This window comes from Pleurodeles waltl, chromosome 9, assembly GCF_031143425.1.
Source record: "Pleurodeles waltl isolate 20211129_DDA chromosome 9, aPleWal1.hap1.20221129, whole genome shotgun sequence".
Classification (NCBI taxonomy): Eukaryota; Metazoa; Chordata; class Amphibia; order Caudata; family Salamandridae; genus Pleurodeles; species Pleurodeles waltl.
In genome coordinates this window covers 416,428,784-416,444,735 of record NC_090448.1, presented here as the reverse complement: position 1 = coordinate 416,444,735, position 15,952 = coordinate 416,428,784, and the positions used below count along the sequence as shown (strand labels likewise).

General features: G+C 41.9%; 1 protein-coding gene across 4 annotated transcripts in view; it reads left to right on the top strand.

The window, feature by feature from the left end:
• Positions 1 to 15,952, top strand: part of LTBP4 (latent transforming growth factor beta binding protein 4) — a 922,370-nt gene that overhangs the window by 723,996 nt on the left and 182,422 nt on the right. For 3 of the 4 annotated variants that reach the window (XM_069207206.1, XM_069207204.1, XM_069207203.1), the window contains exon 14: positions 7,254 to 7,379. The exons of the other annotated variant lie outside the window; for it this stretch is intronic. In XM_069207206.1, coding sequence (XP_069063307.1) covers positions 7,254 to 7,379 — 126 coding nt within the window. The remainder of the gene's footprint in view (positions 1 to 7,253; positions 7,380 to 15,952) is intronic. 4 annotated transcript variants of the gene reach the window in all.

Sequence of the window (15,952 nt, the reverse complement as noted above, 5' to 3'; positions counted from 1 at the left end):
AACAAATTCCTTCACTTGTGAAGAGAGCTCACCCCAACCGATAATCTCGCTTTTCCTGCTTGCATTCACTCCATGATCAGCCCATATTCTACAGCTCTGCTCCGACCTTTTTGCAGGAATCCATGGCTACGTATCTAGGTTCACACTACATAATGCGTAGATGTATGCAGAGCTGTGCTCCGTAAGCTAGAGATAATAACTCATCCTGTCTAACAAATGTTCTATCTAATTTACATGTGAATCAGGGTATTTTCCACCAGTCTTGTTTTCCATACCCCACTTTAAAAGGTGAAAGAGCTCTTTATAATCTGGATTACACTTGAGTTCCACAGTCCTATGGATTACGCAGTTACTCAGCTTTACAAATATTCTCTTTGTTACTTGTGGTCTATGTAAACTGTGAAAGAAGATTTTGGAATCCTCTCTTGCCCATTGAGTTTTCTGCTGTATGTTTGATAGACATTCTTTGTTTTCAGGGACTTCCCTTTTCCTGTAGCAGTTACACTCATGCAATTAAGTCCAAGGCTGCTAACCCCATCACAAAGCTACCCCTTTGTCCAAGCATCAGTGAAAAAACAGCAGTGTCTACATCTAATTTGGCTTGCTTAATTCCTGGGAAGCTTAAGGGTTGTACCAATGGAATGCCTTTTTGCGCCCACTATCATTCCTAACATTTGGCTGGCACGGCCATCTTCACATCAAAGCCCATTCTTCTCTGTCAACCCAAATCTATAACCCTCTTCTTTGGGAAACTCCACATCAGTTGCCTTTGAGTGGGATACACAAATCAACTGTTGTCTTCAAGACATTGACAATGTTAACCTCTAACCATGTAGTATATTCCCAATAAACATATCAACTGTTAGGTAACCCCACACAGTTCCAGCATCTTGCAAACACCCTTGCAATAGTATCATTTCAACCATTCTGACTTTGCCATGCATGTTATCTTTCCTCCTCTACTTATACTGCGTCGCTCATCATTTAATCCATGGCATCCACTACTTGCTTCGTTCCCACCTTACACTCACATATCACTACTAGCCCACCTAGTTTTAGTCTTTTTAGCCACATATACCAACTGAAAGACACAATCCTGATCGGATAACCATCTGGCAATTCTCAGTGTGGCTAAACCTGACCACCTGGTAGTGAAAAGGTGCACCGACAACTTGATGTACTTCCTTAAGGTTTATGGCATACTTCACAGTTATAAGCTAAGATACAACAATGCCCAAGTCACAACTCACATATCCTATTGTATTAGTGAATTCCGTTAAGCCTCCCTAATGCCGTGATAGAAAAAGAGATAATATCTACCCCTGCTGTTCCTGCCTAACTCTGCGCCTAAACCATGTGGACTGACATCCCTAATAACTATAATTCAGATCTTTACATTGGAAAGCATGTAAAATAGGGACTTCCACCATACACTTAAGCAAATTGTCAAATGCCTTTTGACAGTCATCACTCACTTCAGAAGACAAGTACCATTGTTTAATCAGGTGCCTTAAAGGGCAGATTTAGTCATCAGCAATAGCAACAAAATTGAAATAATAATGCAAACGACCAGTGAGTGGTTCTAGTTGGTATTTATCTTTGGCATGCAAGAGCTCCATAAGTGACAATTTTAATGCATCTTTTTATTGACATTTTATTCATGAACAAACAAAGGGAGCCCACCCACATTACATTATATAAAGCATTATAAGCTTCCGGACAGGACATGGTTCGTTAGATGGAGAGATTGGTCCACGTAAATGACATTCTTAGCATGCATTTCTTCTTCAGATAATGTATGCTCAAACTAAGTGATTCTCCTAAACTTTAATTAGCTTAAATTCATAATTGTCTCTCTTTATGGCGGGTCACCTCCAAACAAACTTTCAATTGCTACCATGAGCACTCTGGAATGGTGTTTCTTCACCACAAACCAGGATGTGATCTTGTAAACAACTCACGTGCACCATCCCAATTAAGGTCACATGCATGGACTTGAAACATTGATAAGGCCAACCCAAAGGCCTTTCAGTTGAACTGATATGCCGGAAGTGGAAAAAAACGGACATAAGGAGACACAGGGATATTTAAATCACAATCTAATGACATGTCAAGGAATGATCCAAGATCAAAACTGCTGCCAGCATCTTTTTTCTAATCATAAGAGGAAATTAATCTATTCAGATAGTACGATTTAAAACATGTAATTCCCCACACATTTAGGTAAGGCATTTGGTTTTAGTGCCCCAATTATTCAGTTTACTTTTTTTCTTCATTCTTTAGCCTTTACAATACAAAATACTTTACTTTTGAAATATACATAAACAAATATAATTACCCATCAAAAAACAATGTTGATAAATGCTTCAGGCGTGCAACACATTAAGAGGTGGCCATTCAACAGGTGACTGCTATCAACGAAGAGTGGGTTTTCAATGTTTCCCATATACAAGCCTGGATCACTCACAGTACCAATCCAATTCAACCCCTTCTTTGTACACCTTGACAGATCATGTAGTCTTTCTTCCTTAAAAGTGTTATAAAAATCTGAATCCCTTGACAGGTCCCTTATAACTTTCAAGATCTGTGAACATATAGTCCTACAGTCAAGGTTTCTGCTTTCCAATCTTTTCTGTGGTGGTAATATGCTTATCGCTGGTTGATTGTTTCCTTTCTTCTTTGTTGAACTGTACTTTTATAAGTAAGGCTTGGTAAAGTTTCTTGATTTGTGTTGCCTTTAAACAGAAAATGTGTTGAGTTTCACATTAATATTTTCATGTATGTTATATTGTCTCCTTAAAACTGTGGATAGCACAATATGTTGATCCTGCTATATCCACTACTCCTCAATTGGTAAGGTAAGCATTCTTAGAGAAGTGTACATTTGCTATTCTAACTCTTTGTTAGTTGTAGTTGACGTTGTGGAGTAGTTATAAATGCAGGTCAATATTAAAATGTTGTTGTGGTAACTCCCCTCCCATAGAACACAGAACACTGAAACTACCATGTTATGCAACTTATAGAACAACTTACTATTCACTGGCATGCGCAGGCAGGCTTTGTTCCTGCACAAACATGGTACTATGTTGGAAGTGATAAACTATTATTTGTGTGCTCAATCTGCACCTCTGCTTTTTTTTACCCAGAGAGGTCTTTCCTGGCTTACTCTGAAGAATAAGAAGCAACATTTTAAATAGTAGGGTTGTAGATAGGACTGGGTAAAATATGCATAATTTCCTTTGAGGAAATTACACTGTATACCCAACAAAGTATGTAAAATTACATGTTATTGCACAAAATGATAGTTTCTCGTTAGCGTGAATTGTACCCTTGAGTGGACCCATTTCGCACTAAAAAAAGTGCAAATTGCAGTCAACGCAAACAACAGTTACTCACTTTCTGTTCATTTGCATTGTTCCAAAGCTTCCTCAATAGTATTTTAAAGCAAACGAAATTCGAGGTCATACTTGTACAATTATATTATTACTCTAAACTAAGAAGGAAAACCTTTTCATTTGATGCAGTCTAAGAGAAAAATAATCTTACAAAACACATCCACTTGCAGGCAGACTTCATACTATTTGTAAAAAGTAATTTATTTTTGTGCAATTTATAGATGCTCATCTGACAGGCAACACAATGTTACCCATAGGGGTTTAATTGTCCACCGAGGAACCAGAAACCTTGAGTTCTATTCCTAACTTCCCCGCTTAAACAAATTGTGTGATTTTGGGATACTTCCCTGTGTTACCTCATGTGCCAAATTTTAAGCGCCTAGAAGGAGGATAGCCCTGTTACTATGTGCCCTATGAGCAAGCCCTACCTATTAGACAATCTTTATTTGTTCTATAAATATTATGACTAATGCTTCACTTGCGAAACTGGTGTATGGAATAGGATTTAGACAGTATTTTAGGAATGCCTTCTGTACATTTTTAGCAGTATTGGAACTATTCACCAACACTCTGCCAAGAACCCCTTAAAAAGTTTACGATGTGACTAAAGTTGTCATCTGGCTTTCAGCACCAGTGAATTGTGGCGTCCAGGTTTTACTGCTAGAGTTGGAATGATTCCCAAGGAGTCGGCCCTTTGCTGTACAGGACAGAGATATCCACTCATGCAACTAACGCTAAAGAAGGCCATACAGGGAAAACACATTACATAGACTGCACCAAATAAATTGAACCACACACCCCTTAACCACCACAACACTTGGACGTGTATAGCTTATCTAATTTGAAAACATGGCTCAGAAAATAATAAACAGCAATGAAAAATTCAACATTGTTAGTCAAAACTTTCTGAGCTCCATTTCTGTAAACTAAACGATTAGTCAAATATCAATGCTAATTTCTACATGCAAACGTCATGTACATACTGTAGGTTCCAATAAAACATTAGTCAAAAGAAAGAACAGATTTAATTGATACAATAAAGAGTTCATTGCAGTCGTTCAAACGCATACCACAGCATCAAAGCCATGTACTCTGCATGTACTTATCTCAGACAACAGAATCCACAACCCACCGCGACATAGCTCAACGTCTATGGACAACCACATGATACATTCCAAACGCCCAAACCTAAAAGATCAACCATGAACACATACATAACACACACAGACTAAGAAGGATGTGTTATTACACTTAACATGCAGCAACATATCACCTTAGCCAATATGATGCTTCCAAACTGTGGGTTCGATTTAGAGTTTGGCGGACACAGTCCTCCGTCTCAACTCAATAGAGTACCCTGCCCGCCAAACCTTCAATCCACCTGCCACAATTAAAGACAGGTGAACCTATGATGTTATATGGGGCTTCGATGGAGCCGCAGTTGGTTCTGTCAATGGAACACTTCCTTCAACAACCCAACAGAAACAGGGCCATCGGAGGAAGTCATTACACCACCCGCCCTATTTAGGGTGGATGGTGTAATGTATTTTTTCCTCTCTATCAAAGTCTGGTGTTGAGGGACAGAAAAATACTTTAATGATCCCTAATCTCTGGGAGAAAACTCCCAGAGTATGGGGGTCATTAGTTTTTGTTTTTAAAAACAAATTCCCGCTTTTGTTGTTTCTTTTTGAAAAAAAAAAATATGTGAAATGTGTGGTGGACGGCCGTTAAACACCACAGTGGCCATCCACCAAATCTTTTCCACAATGAAAGGGACCCACCATGACAGCTGATTCTTTGAAAGTACATAGATGCCTGCTGGGCCAGTAGTCATTTCTAAATTTAGCCATCAGAATGACAAAAATAATGTGCTCCTCCACCCTAGTGGAAAACTACTGTGCACCAATCCGTAAAGCAGGCACAAACCAAAGTATCTTGCCAGACCATGGAACAGCCATCAGCCTTGACTGACTCAACTAAACACAAATGACACACGTCAACGTTGCAATCACCTTGTGCCTAAGTAATACTCAAAAGAGTACCAAACCCCCGCAGCTCCTTGAGACCCTTACAGGTGAGTAGTTGTGCTTTATAAAAGCTAACTGAATGCCCTAAAATAGTCTTCACATTTAGAAAGACCCTCACAAAGCACATTCAGTGCATAGCCCTCAATCCAGCATTCTTCACACTAGAAAATACTTAAAGTTTACATCACACCACATACAATAAATTGTCAGTTAAGAAGTCCATAACATGCACAAATTTACTTTTCAGCTTGAGGGTGGAAAGGAAGACTGCTATATAAAAGCTAATAGCATAACATAATGAGCAGCCAAGAGGCCTGATGTATGAAGCCCATGGGCAGAAAAGCAATTACTTTGTTTGCACATTGATTGCTTTGCAATCTACTGTTGATTTTGTGCAGCAACAGATGTACTAATCCTTCACAAGGCAAAATGGTAGGGCTTTGCAAAACCCTGCCACAGGAGGCAGGATTAAATTTGTGAATCACATGTGAAAGAGGTAGGAACGCAGTGAAGCAAGCCTGCAGGGGAGAGTAGACATTATCCCTGCATTTCAGATCTCAAAACGCCAGATATTAATTTTTGTTTCTGGCTGCAATCCTTATCTCTTAAAGAGACAAGTTTTGCAATCAGACACAAGCATTGGCGAAGCCAGGTCTTGCTTGGGCAAGAATGCTGCATTCAGTTTTTACATTTTATTTCTTCTTTGCAAACATATGTAATATGCAAAGGAGATTTCCAATCATAAATAATACAAAAAAAGAAAGAGGTGGCAAAGCAGCTCATGCACAGCATCCCTGGCACTAAAGTACACTGCTTGTAAGCAGTATTGCACTTGTCAGGCAAAATGCAGTCAGTCAAAGTGCAAAATAGCCAATGGATGAAGTGGGCTGTCCCACTGCCCCATGTAGTATGCTGTGGTGTGTGGAAGCAGAATGTGAATGACACTTGAACAGATCAATTGAGGAAGAGAGCTGACCGAAAGCCCTTGTATGTATGTATATTTTTTAATTACATTTTGGGGGAAACATGATGCTGGTGAGGCCAGTTCTAAAAAATATTGGCATATTAAAGGCACTGCAAGGAGCATAAAGCAATTCCATTCACGTGACCCCTACTCCCTCCACCTTCAAAATGTCTGTTGCCTAAAGGATCTGTCCCTCGCAGACTGCTTCCTCTATGCACATTTATACCATCCCTTCCCCATTGCTGGAATACAGTAAGTAGTGTATGACCACAGTTGCAATTGCAAACCACAATTAGGAAGGAGGAATTCCCATTTAACACCACCGTTTGTTAGCTATTCCTAGTAATGTGTTACAAAGTTAGCGCCCACTGCGACTTGCAAATACACGTGCGAATCACAGAGCACCCTTGAAACATTGTGACTTTGGATTCTGCAGTCGCAAAGTATGTGATTTGGGAAATGTAAGGATTTGCGCCACAAACTCCATCAGCTCCTAGATGAGGCTGATAGTCCTCGTACAGCGTCTCCTTCCAGGATTGTGTAATAGGAGAAAGAGCGGGGGTGGTGCCTGGGATGGAGTCACCCAGGGTAATGATGTCACGCTGCCTGGTCCAGTCCACCCGTGTATCTTATCTCCTTGCATCTTTAATGCCCGTGTGTCTTGGGTTTCCTCGCGCAGGAAGGCGCGCAAACTGTCACTCGGGGCGGCCTGCGGGCTCGGAGACGAGTCTACGCGTGGAGTAGAGGAAAGTGATGTGTGGCTAGTGAGGGCACAGGCCAGGGCACAGGTGAGATGCCTTTTGTGTGTCCTGTGGACCGCCACTGTCCAGTAACCCCACATTGTCCTTATCTCCTGCTGTGTTTCAGAGACCAACGTCTGCGAGCTGAACCCCCAGATCTGCGGACCGGGCCGGTGCGTGGCCCGCCAGGGGAGTTACACCTGCGTCTGCAACAACGGATTCTGGCTGAGCACCCAGGGCACTCACTGCATCGGTAAGACAGACATTTTCTACAGGGCTTTGTTTCAGGCCTGTGGCAGCGCCTCCCTTTCCACCCAACACACTACTGGGAGGTTAGTACGGAGCTATAATAACTGGTCACCTCCCGGGAAGAAACATGCGCGGTCATCTTAGCTGGTAGGCTAGCAGGGCTGGGAAAGAGTCACTGGCATGTCAAACAGGCCACCGTGTTGCTGCCTGTCCTATACTAGGCCTTGCAGCCTTCACAACTCTGTGGCTTCTCAGTCAGGCTCTTACTGGCTCTTAAAGAGGCAGCCCCCACCCTAACTTTAAAGTCTGCAGCCCGGAACATTTTTTGTTCCTGGCTCGCTGAGGTGAGGAAGACATATTCAGTGCCTAATGGTAGAAAGCAGACATAGAAAGAATATCTTTAGGGGCAACAACTACAAACTGGGAAAATGGTCAGAATAAAGAGCGATGACATCTTGAAACAAGCATTGGCAAAGCCAATAGGTCTTGCTTATGCATGAGTTACTGGCTTTGCTCATTTCTTTTAGCTGTGTAGCTTTGTTTTTAAACAAAGACAATATCCGTCTTTTACAATTGCTTAGTGTGAACATAGCACTGCAGGATTTTGGATTGTTATTGAAGATGCTGAAATTATTCTAAGCACTATTGTTTGTAGCTCGCAGCATGACTGTAACAAAAAAGTGATTCATTGACTCTACCAGGCATTTATTGTGCTATCAAAGGCGACATCAAACAACATATGTTACTATCTTTAAAACTGTCCCAATGGCTTTGGCTCAGAGGAGGAAGCAGGGAGATGCGATTAGGGGCAGAGCAGCAGACCTTGGAACTGGGGTTTTAGGTTCAAGTCACGGAGTTGGCTGTAAATCCTATGATTCTGGGCACATCACTTAATCTCCTCGTGCATGAAACATGAATGTGATTTTGTGATAAAACACACCAAACAGCTCTTAAAATGATTGAAATCCATCCCAACAGTGTGCACAGGAGAGCAGCACAAGCAACATGGTACGTGAGGGTCAGATGTTTTATGCTTGTTGGAGGCTTCTAATGTCATGTCAAAGGTGACGTGTGCCCACCAGTTTGGTGGCTTCAGGCTGTACTGGGGGTTAGGTGGAGCAACTAACATGCCAGAACGGGTGAGGATATTTCAAGCATATACTCTTACAGGGTGGTGTTTAACTTTACCACATTGTGCTTGCACTATATATATATATTAATATATTCTTTAGACACAAAATGGGGGTCAAGGCGATTCGTGCCGCACTCTTATGTTGATTGTATATATAAATACTAATGTACTCGGTGCTCGGGTCTGAAGGACCAACCCCCTAGGCCTCAAAAAGACCAGAAAACTGTTTTGAAAATTGAAATAGAGGATCCAGCACTCAATTATATTTGGAAAATAAGTAAAGACTTTATCTTCCCACACTCATAATGTAAATCATAGATCATATAGTTCCATAGTCAGATCTTGTTAAAATGATCGTGTTTTATTTATTCATATCAGAAGACGAACATTCATAGCCTCGTGGAAATTTGAAGATTCATAACCAACGCGTTTTGTCCAAACGGATTTCTTCAGGTCTCGCGGTTCAGCCACCACCTCCTATGCGGTCGTACCAGAGTGCCCCTTAGTGTCCAATTGCGTGTTGCTTTTGGGCCGAACGTCTTGGCTACTGCAGCCCTGATCCTCGGGCTCCTGTCTCTGTTACCAGCGAATCGACCAATGTTTTTTAATCAGTTTCTTCAACAGATTCGAATTTGGGAAAAATGTAAATACACAGGTTAAGCGAGGTTCCATATTCTTCTGTGTGGTTGATAGGAGAGCCTCTCTCTTGTGGTTATGCGCTCGCTTCCGAGCCATCTTAATAATCTTACGTATGGACGAGGTAGGCGCGGAACATGTTGACTATTTCAGTGGCATAGGGAATAGAGTTTCTTAACCACATGTATGCGAGGAAAAGGGTCAATATTCCCCTAGACTCGCATTCTTGTTTTTAATCTTGACTAACTCCCTTAAATTTCAATTAAAGGAATTCACTTTAAGGGAGCTGAGTCAATTTTAACTATATTTTTCTCTCCACCTTTCCGAGCTGTTGGTTTGCACAGTAGTCTGGTTCAGTGACCCCAATGTGGGTCCCGTCGGACATTGCAGCACCAGTCTGGCGTGGAGCAAGACCTATGATGAATATTGAGGGCTTTTGCTTCAAAAGGGAACCACACTTATTGCTGGTGTCATTCTTTTTGGAACAGTGTACCTTTTCTGATTTGATAGACATGATATAGGAGGCTGTACACTGGACCATTTAACCTCCTTGTCCCCTTTTTTGTGAAGTAAATATGGTGCAACCATGGTGTTGCTAGGTGGGGCAAGGGTGAGGCAAGAGTAGTGGCGCATCAGGACCGATGCACCACTTTCTCATAAGTATGATCTTTTGTCTGTTAAAATGAGCAGCAACGTAGAATCACAATGTAAATATTAAAATGCTAGGCTCCATGGTCAGATAAACTGGTGTGTGATGTGTATTAATTGACCCATGTTGCAATATTAAAACATGAATGATCAATGTCATAATTATAATACATTTAACAGACAGTGCCGACATTTTAACTGGTGAAATGTTGAGCTGTTCATCTGCCAGTATGACCACCAGACTGTTAATAAAAAGTTAAGAAAGATAGAGAGCCCATGTGAAGTGCACACAGACATGCGATGTCACAAAAGACTAAATGCAGATGATGATCCACCCAAAAAATAACCCTCCCAAGTTCTGCTAGAACCACATGCCATGATAGCTCAATGCGCTCTGGGCAGCAAAACCACAGACCTAGCAACGGCATCAGCTGAACAAGTACAAAAAACATTCCCGACAGTTTGCTGTCACAATAGTAAGCCTCCCAACACGCTAGTTATCGGGTAAGGTAAGGTACGTGATTCTATTGCAGATTGATAGTATTCATTAAACATTTCATCACATATTAAATGTTTAACCATGTAAATGGCAAATAAGTAAAAGCTGTTTAGATTAATGTACAGTAGGCATGCGCCCACCTTATTTTGTGTAATCACGCCAGTGGAGGCACCGGAAGTGCCTCAGCCTTTAAGTGCTTTTACGAGGGTGAATATAGCGGGGTCCCTGGTTCCTGCATGGCGCCCACTTTTGAACTTCTCTTACATGCACCAATATTGAATTAGGTTCAGCATGCCAGAATTTTGCGTTTTTTTGATCGGTGTTGCTCCATGTCCCTATACATATATCTATATGTACGGTGCATGCATGTTAACACTTCTGTGGGAGGGGATTTCTTCTGCAGTGAGTTAACAACCCCACTGTCCCCAAGTGTGGTGGGCATCTTCCTTTCCCCTCCAAACTACCCGAGTTCCTCTTTCCGTATCCCCTCCTTAGCCTGTATCAGAGGTGGAAATTGAGACACATTGAATCAGTGCCCAGTTTTTTCTTTTAACTTTCAAACATGCAGAACTAGACACAGTTATTGCGCTTTTGTTTGTTGTATACTCAGTGGCCGAGCACGAACCTAGCCGGCATGTGCATCATGCCTTCGAGGCGCTAGAAATGCACTGGCCTATTCTGCATAAAGTTGTTTGACACATTAATTGCAAACCAGCCCAGAAGTAGCGCTTTACCCGACCACTAGATATATCAAACATGTTTTTATTGTGAACACTAAGTTGAGTGCCAAGAATCACAGGACAGTGAGCTGACTTGTAGACTCTAACCTGGTTCCCCGGCTCCAAAGTAGGAAGCTTTGGCCCTAATGCCACGTCCTCTCCCCTGTAATTTTAGCGCAGATATTTCACGCTGATAAGCAAATAGATAAGACGCTTAGGACCCATTGCCAGGGAGGAGTGTTGCATTAATGTATATTTTTCTTGTTCGTTTCAATACTGTAACTAGAGCTCGGTCCAAAACAACATTGTGCCTTTAAGAAAGAAAGGCACACGAGATGCTTATGAATGTAATCCATGGTTCCTTATGGCTATAGTGACCGTAATTTTAAAGTAAAAAAGCGGGACAGCTCATAAAAATAGAAAAAACATAATACAATGTTACTTCTTTCAAGTGCACGGAATGACAGCGCTCATCAGAATAAAATTAGAGCAGAGGCACTAAGAACATAAATAAAATGCAATTTTTAAAGAGAGTATTATGCATGTTAATTAAATTGCTTTCTTATAAAAGCTGCTAACTATCCCTGCTATGGAAAACATAAAAAGGCAGCCCCACTGTTTTCAGATCACCCTGTCTAAAAACCGGGACCTGAGCTGAATTTCCGGAAATCAGCTGGTGAAAAACAGGGACTGTCCGAGCAAATCCGGAGCGCCTGGTCACCATACTTATGGCACGCACTCTGTATGGGGGCGCTTCAGTGCTTCGCAACACTACACTACTAACATATGAGCGCTAAACACTACATTTAAATCATTTACTCAACTGTTTACCACGGAGCGTCAAGCGCTGTATCTCGCATCATGAAATATTAAGCGGAGGCTCGGATCACCACCTGAATCCTTAATTAGGACGGCTGCTGCTCTCGCAGTTGCATTGGCCCACATTGATTGCATATCTCGGAGGTGTAAACTCGTTCGCAGTGACCACCTGAGCCTGAAAAGTGACCGCATTTTTAGCATTAGCGTGCAAAATTACAAAGGCAAACAACAAGGAAGCCGGGAGCAAAAGTACTGATAATTCTGAGGAACGAGTGCAGGATTAAATCCCATGTTCCGAAACGCTAGCAGGGCTGAATGCTTAAACAAGGCAATACTTCCAGTTTTAGGCCTCCCTGAACCCCGTGAACCCTGCTCACCTGATAACCACGGAAGAGAGACTAGAACACAAAAAAACTCAAAGCAGGCTGGTGAGACGTGCACTCGCAGGGACAGTTCAAAGATGTAAAAAAGTAGCCCCTAGAAGAAAAGAAACGCTTGCACTCATGTAATTGGGCTGTGCTCCATGGGAGGGTTAAGCAGAAAAAAAAGTGACACCATCAAGCACAGACCATATAGAAGCAGGCAAATGAGAGTGACAAAGCCGCCAACCAATGGTAAGAAATGGGCAGACTGTATGCCTACTGTAAGAAAGCACAACGAGACATAAAGACAATAGAGGTATTAGAATTGTTCTGAACTAAAAAAATGCGAAGTGAACTGCAATTAAGTCCAAACAATTGGTAAAAGCAGTCAAGAATTTTTTAGCAATCCATCAGTTGCAACAGAAGTAGGGTTGCACCACTACTTGAGAGACTGAAGGGTAGAGGTGTCCAGAGTGATTTTCTGATCCCTGTCTCCTCTCTTCTGACACCATTGCCTTCTAGGAACTCTTGCATCAGGTATATAAGCAGTCTGGCATGGGAACAAGACAATTTAAGAGGTCATGCTGCCCCAGAAGGGATGACACTTTCTTGACTGATGGAACTGCTGTTAAATTAGAGAAGGAACGTTCATAAGGGATGATAGTCTTTCCTTTGCAACAGGGTCTCTTTCCAGTAGTGTGCTAATTGTCACTTCTAAATACCTTGCGTTCTGATCTGGTTGGAGAATGAATTTGGGTTAATTGATTTGAAGATCCAATTCATGGAGTCGTGATGGAATATTAATTATGTCCTGACTCAGTTTGAATGTGGTGTTTGGTTTAAAAAAAACAGACATCAAAATAAGGGTAGATGAACATTTCCCTATTCCTCAGAATGTCCACTACCACTGGCATGCACTTTGAGACCATTTTCATTAGTGGCTTCATGCCAAAGGACAGCATTTGAAATTGGTACTGAACATATGCCATAGGGGAATTTTGATGAGTATTGAAGACTGGGATATGAAAGCAGGCAAGGTGTAAGACTATTGATGCAAACCAATCTCCTTTGTGAAGAAGGGGGACATATGGTGTACAGCTGGCAAACAAAACATGTCCCTCTTCCCTCATTTGTTTGCATGCATGAGAGCCAGTAAAAGGCTTAATTCCAGTTTCTGACTTCTATTCCGAACCAACTAGTAACAAGAATAAATTCCCTTCATTGTCCAAGACGTGGGTACTTTTTCAATTGCTCTTTAGTTGTCTTTACGCATAGAGTCAGCTGTTTTAAGTGAATTTTCAGTGGTATGGAAAGCTATGAAGAACTAAATCTGTGGTAACATTCCCTCCCACCAGGGCGCTGACCAATGGTGGCAGAGAGAAGCAGTCATTGCTTTCCATGGCAGCTTATAGAGAATCCAGGTTCTTTTAAGACATCTGTTGAAAATCCTTTTTTTTATAGTAGGTGCTCTTTCCACTGAAGGTGTTGCTGTCTCTTTTAAAAGGTGACACGGTAATGCAGTTAACCTTTCCCATAACCTTCAAACTGAACTTTCAGGAACAGTTTTTTTTTTTTGAATCTCACTGTTTTGTCTGTCTCAGTTCTCATTTGTTGGAGCTTGTAATCTGCTTGTGCGCCAACTGGAGAGTTTCTAATAAAAGGCATGTCCAATTTTTATGTTGAGCTTCAGGAAACAGAGTGGCGAGTTGAAGCCAAGAACTGAATCGACACTTCATGACTTGCTGCCAAATTGGCTGACTCTTCGGCCACACTGATCGTTGACATGCATACAAATATATTAAGGCAGGTTCTGTCTTCTTTTTAAGTGAACTCCTTGTTTCCTATGTCTTTGTCCTTGTGAGCTCTGGTTCTCTGGGTCAAGGCTAGTAAACCAGGCTCTCCAGGAACCCTGGTTGTATCTTTCAGTTCCCGTTCGCTGTCCCTCCGCAGGCTTCTTAGAAGGTTCCTCATCAGTACTGAGGGGTTAGGGAGTGACAACTGGGTCAGGGTTCACCGCCACACCACTCACCACTGTAGGTAGGAAGAAGGAAAATAATAGAGGACAGTGGCTTTGCTTAGTTTATGTCTGTCCGCACCACATCTACTGCACCGTGTGCGAAATTTGTGCAATTTGCTTTTGTGTATTCATCCAAAATTATGAAAAACATTTAGCAATATTTTGGACATGAGGATGCATTTTATTGCAAAAAAACAACTGCTGTGAGAAAGAGCTACTCACGTTCTTCTCGTTCACCTTTTCCCTTACTCCAGGGGTAAAGTATAATGAATGAGGCACAGTTATACCATGTGGTGTAATGGCATAATTTCGGATTTCTTTCTAAAAAGTGTAACACGAAATTACACGGTTTTTACACTAGTGTAACAGATTGTGTGCTCTTTCTCCTGCATCAGAAAGAGCACCCCCCCTTTCTAATGACACAAGGGGAGATACACCCTAATACTCAGAGGGCTGAGAGTGAGGGTTGTGGGTATAAGGCTGTGCACCTCCCATACCCAGTTTGCACTGTGCATATGGGGCTGGGCCTCAGAATATGGAACTTTCCTTGTCACGTGACGTAATGCCTGTGCCTATGAGATGAGATAGTGCCTCGTTTTATGATCTTGTATGAGATTTTCCACGTAAAGTGACACTTAATGCCACTTCTGCTATAATTGACATTGTGGTGAAAAGGCTTCTGTGGGGTTAAGAATAAAAATACTACAGGGAATTACCAAGGAAAAGTTGAAGTTAGTCTTAATGTATTTTTATGGGCACAAGCACTAGAGTGGTTACGAAGCTGTACTAACAGATGAAGCTTTGCTGGGCATATCAGATTGCAATGGTCATATTTCAGCAGTACCTGGGCATGTAGGGCTGTGTTTACGCTTATAAGTGACTGAACACATGTGGCTTACAGGGGCATCTGGGGCTGTGTCTGAGATCATTGCACTTTATCTCAGTTTAACATAGCTGTTTCTGGGCATAAAAAGCACTACTTGACCTATAATTGTGGGTGCACATCCCATTGTGGCTGTGCATCTGGCACATCGTGGCTGCACCGCTGAGGTATTGGTAGCAAGTAGAAAACCTGCAAAAATAATGTTTTGGACAGAAGGCATAGTCATAAAAGCAAAATTTGAAACTATTGTGCCAAGAAAGAACTAATACATACATCATTATTACAGTACTTTAAAACACTGAAACTCTTCCCCAAGAAGTACCCTCTAAGAGTCAACCAAAATTAGGAGTGGGCAATAAATTCCGCTCTGCGGGCAGAGTTGAAGGAATTGTGGCCACTGCTCTGGCAAAATTCTTCTGGTGAGCAAGAATTCACATCCCTTAGTGTGATATTTTGTCGCTGGAGGGCACGTGGCACGATTTTCTCCCCGCAAATAGTCACAGGCAGTTGAGACCATTCACAGTGAGAAAACTGCTGATCTACTAGAAAATCTACTAATGTGGCAGCAAAATCAAGTCAAGCAGCAGTGTCCATGTGGTGCTGTTTGTGCTGATTTTTTTGCACGGAATAAGCTCCCAGCACTATAAATCAGAGTGAGCAGTGTGGCATGCCAATTTCCGCCCCTTCACAAAACTTTGCAGAATCCTGCAGAGTTTTCATGTAACTCCACGGCATGAAACGCCACAAGTTCTGCCCACCCCTAACCAAAATCACCTTCCTGAACAGCAAACAGGAACTTCAGTTCACGCAAAATTGAAAACCATAAGTCTGCACCAACCCCTTTCTGTACCGTAGGATGGAA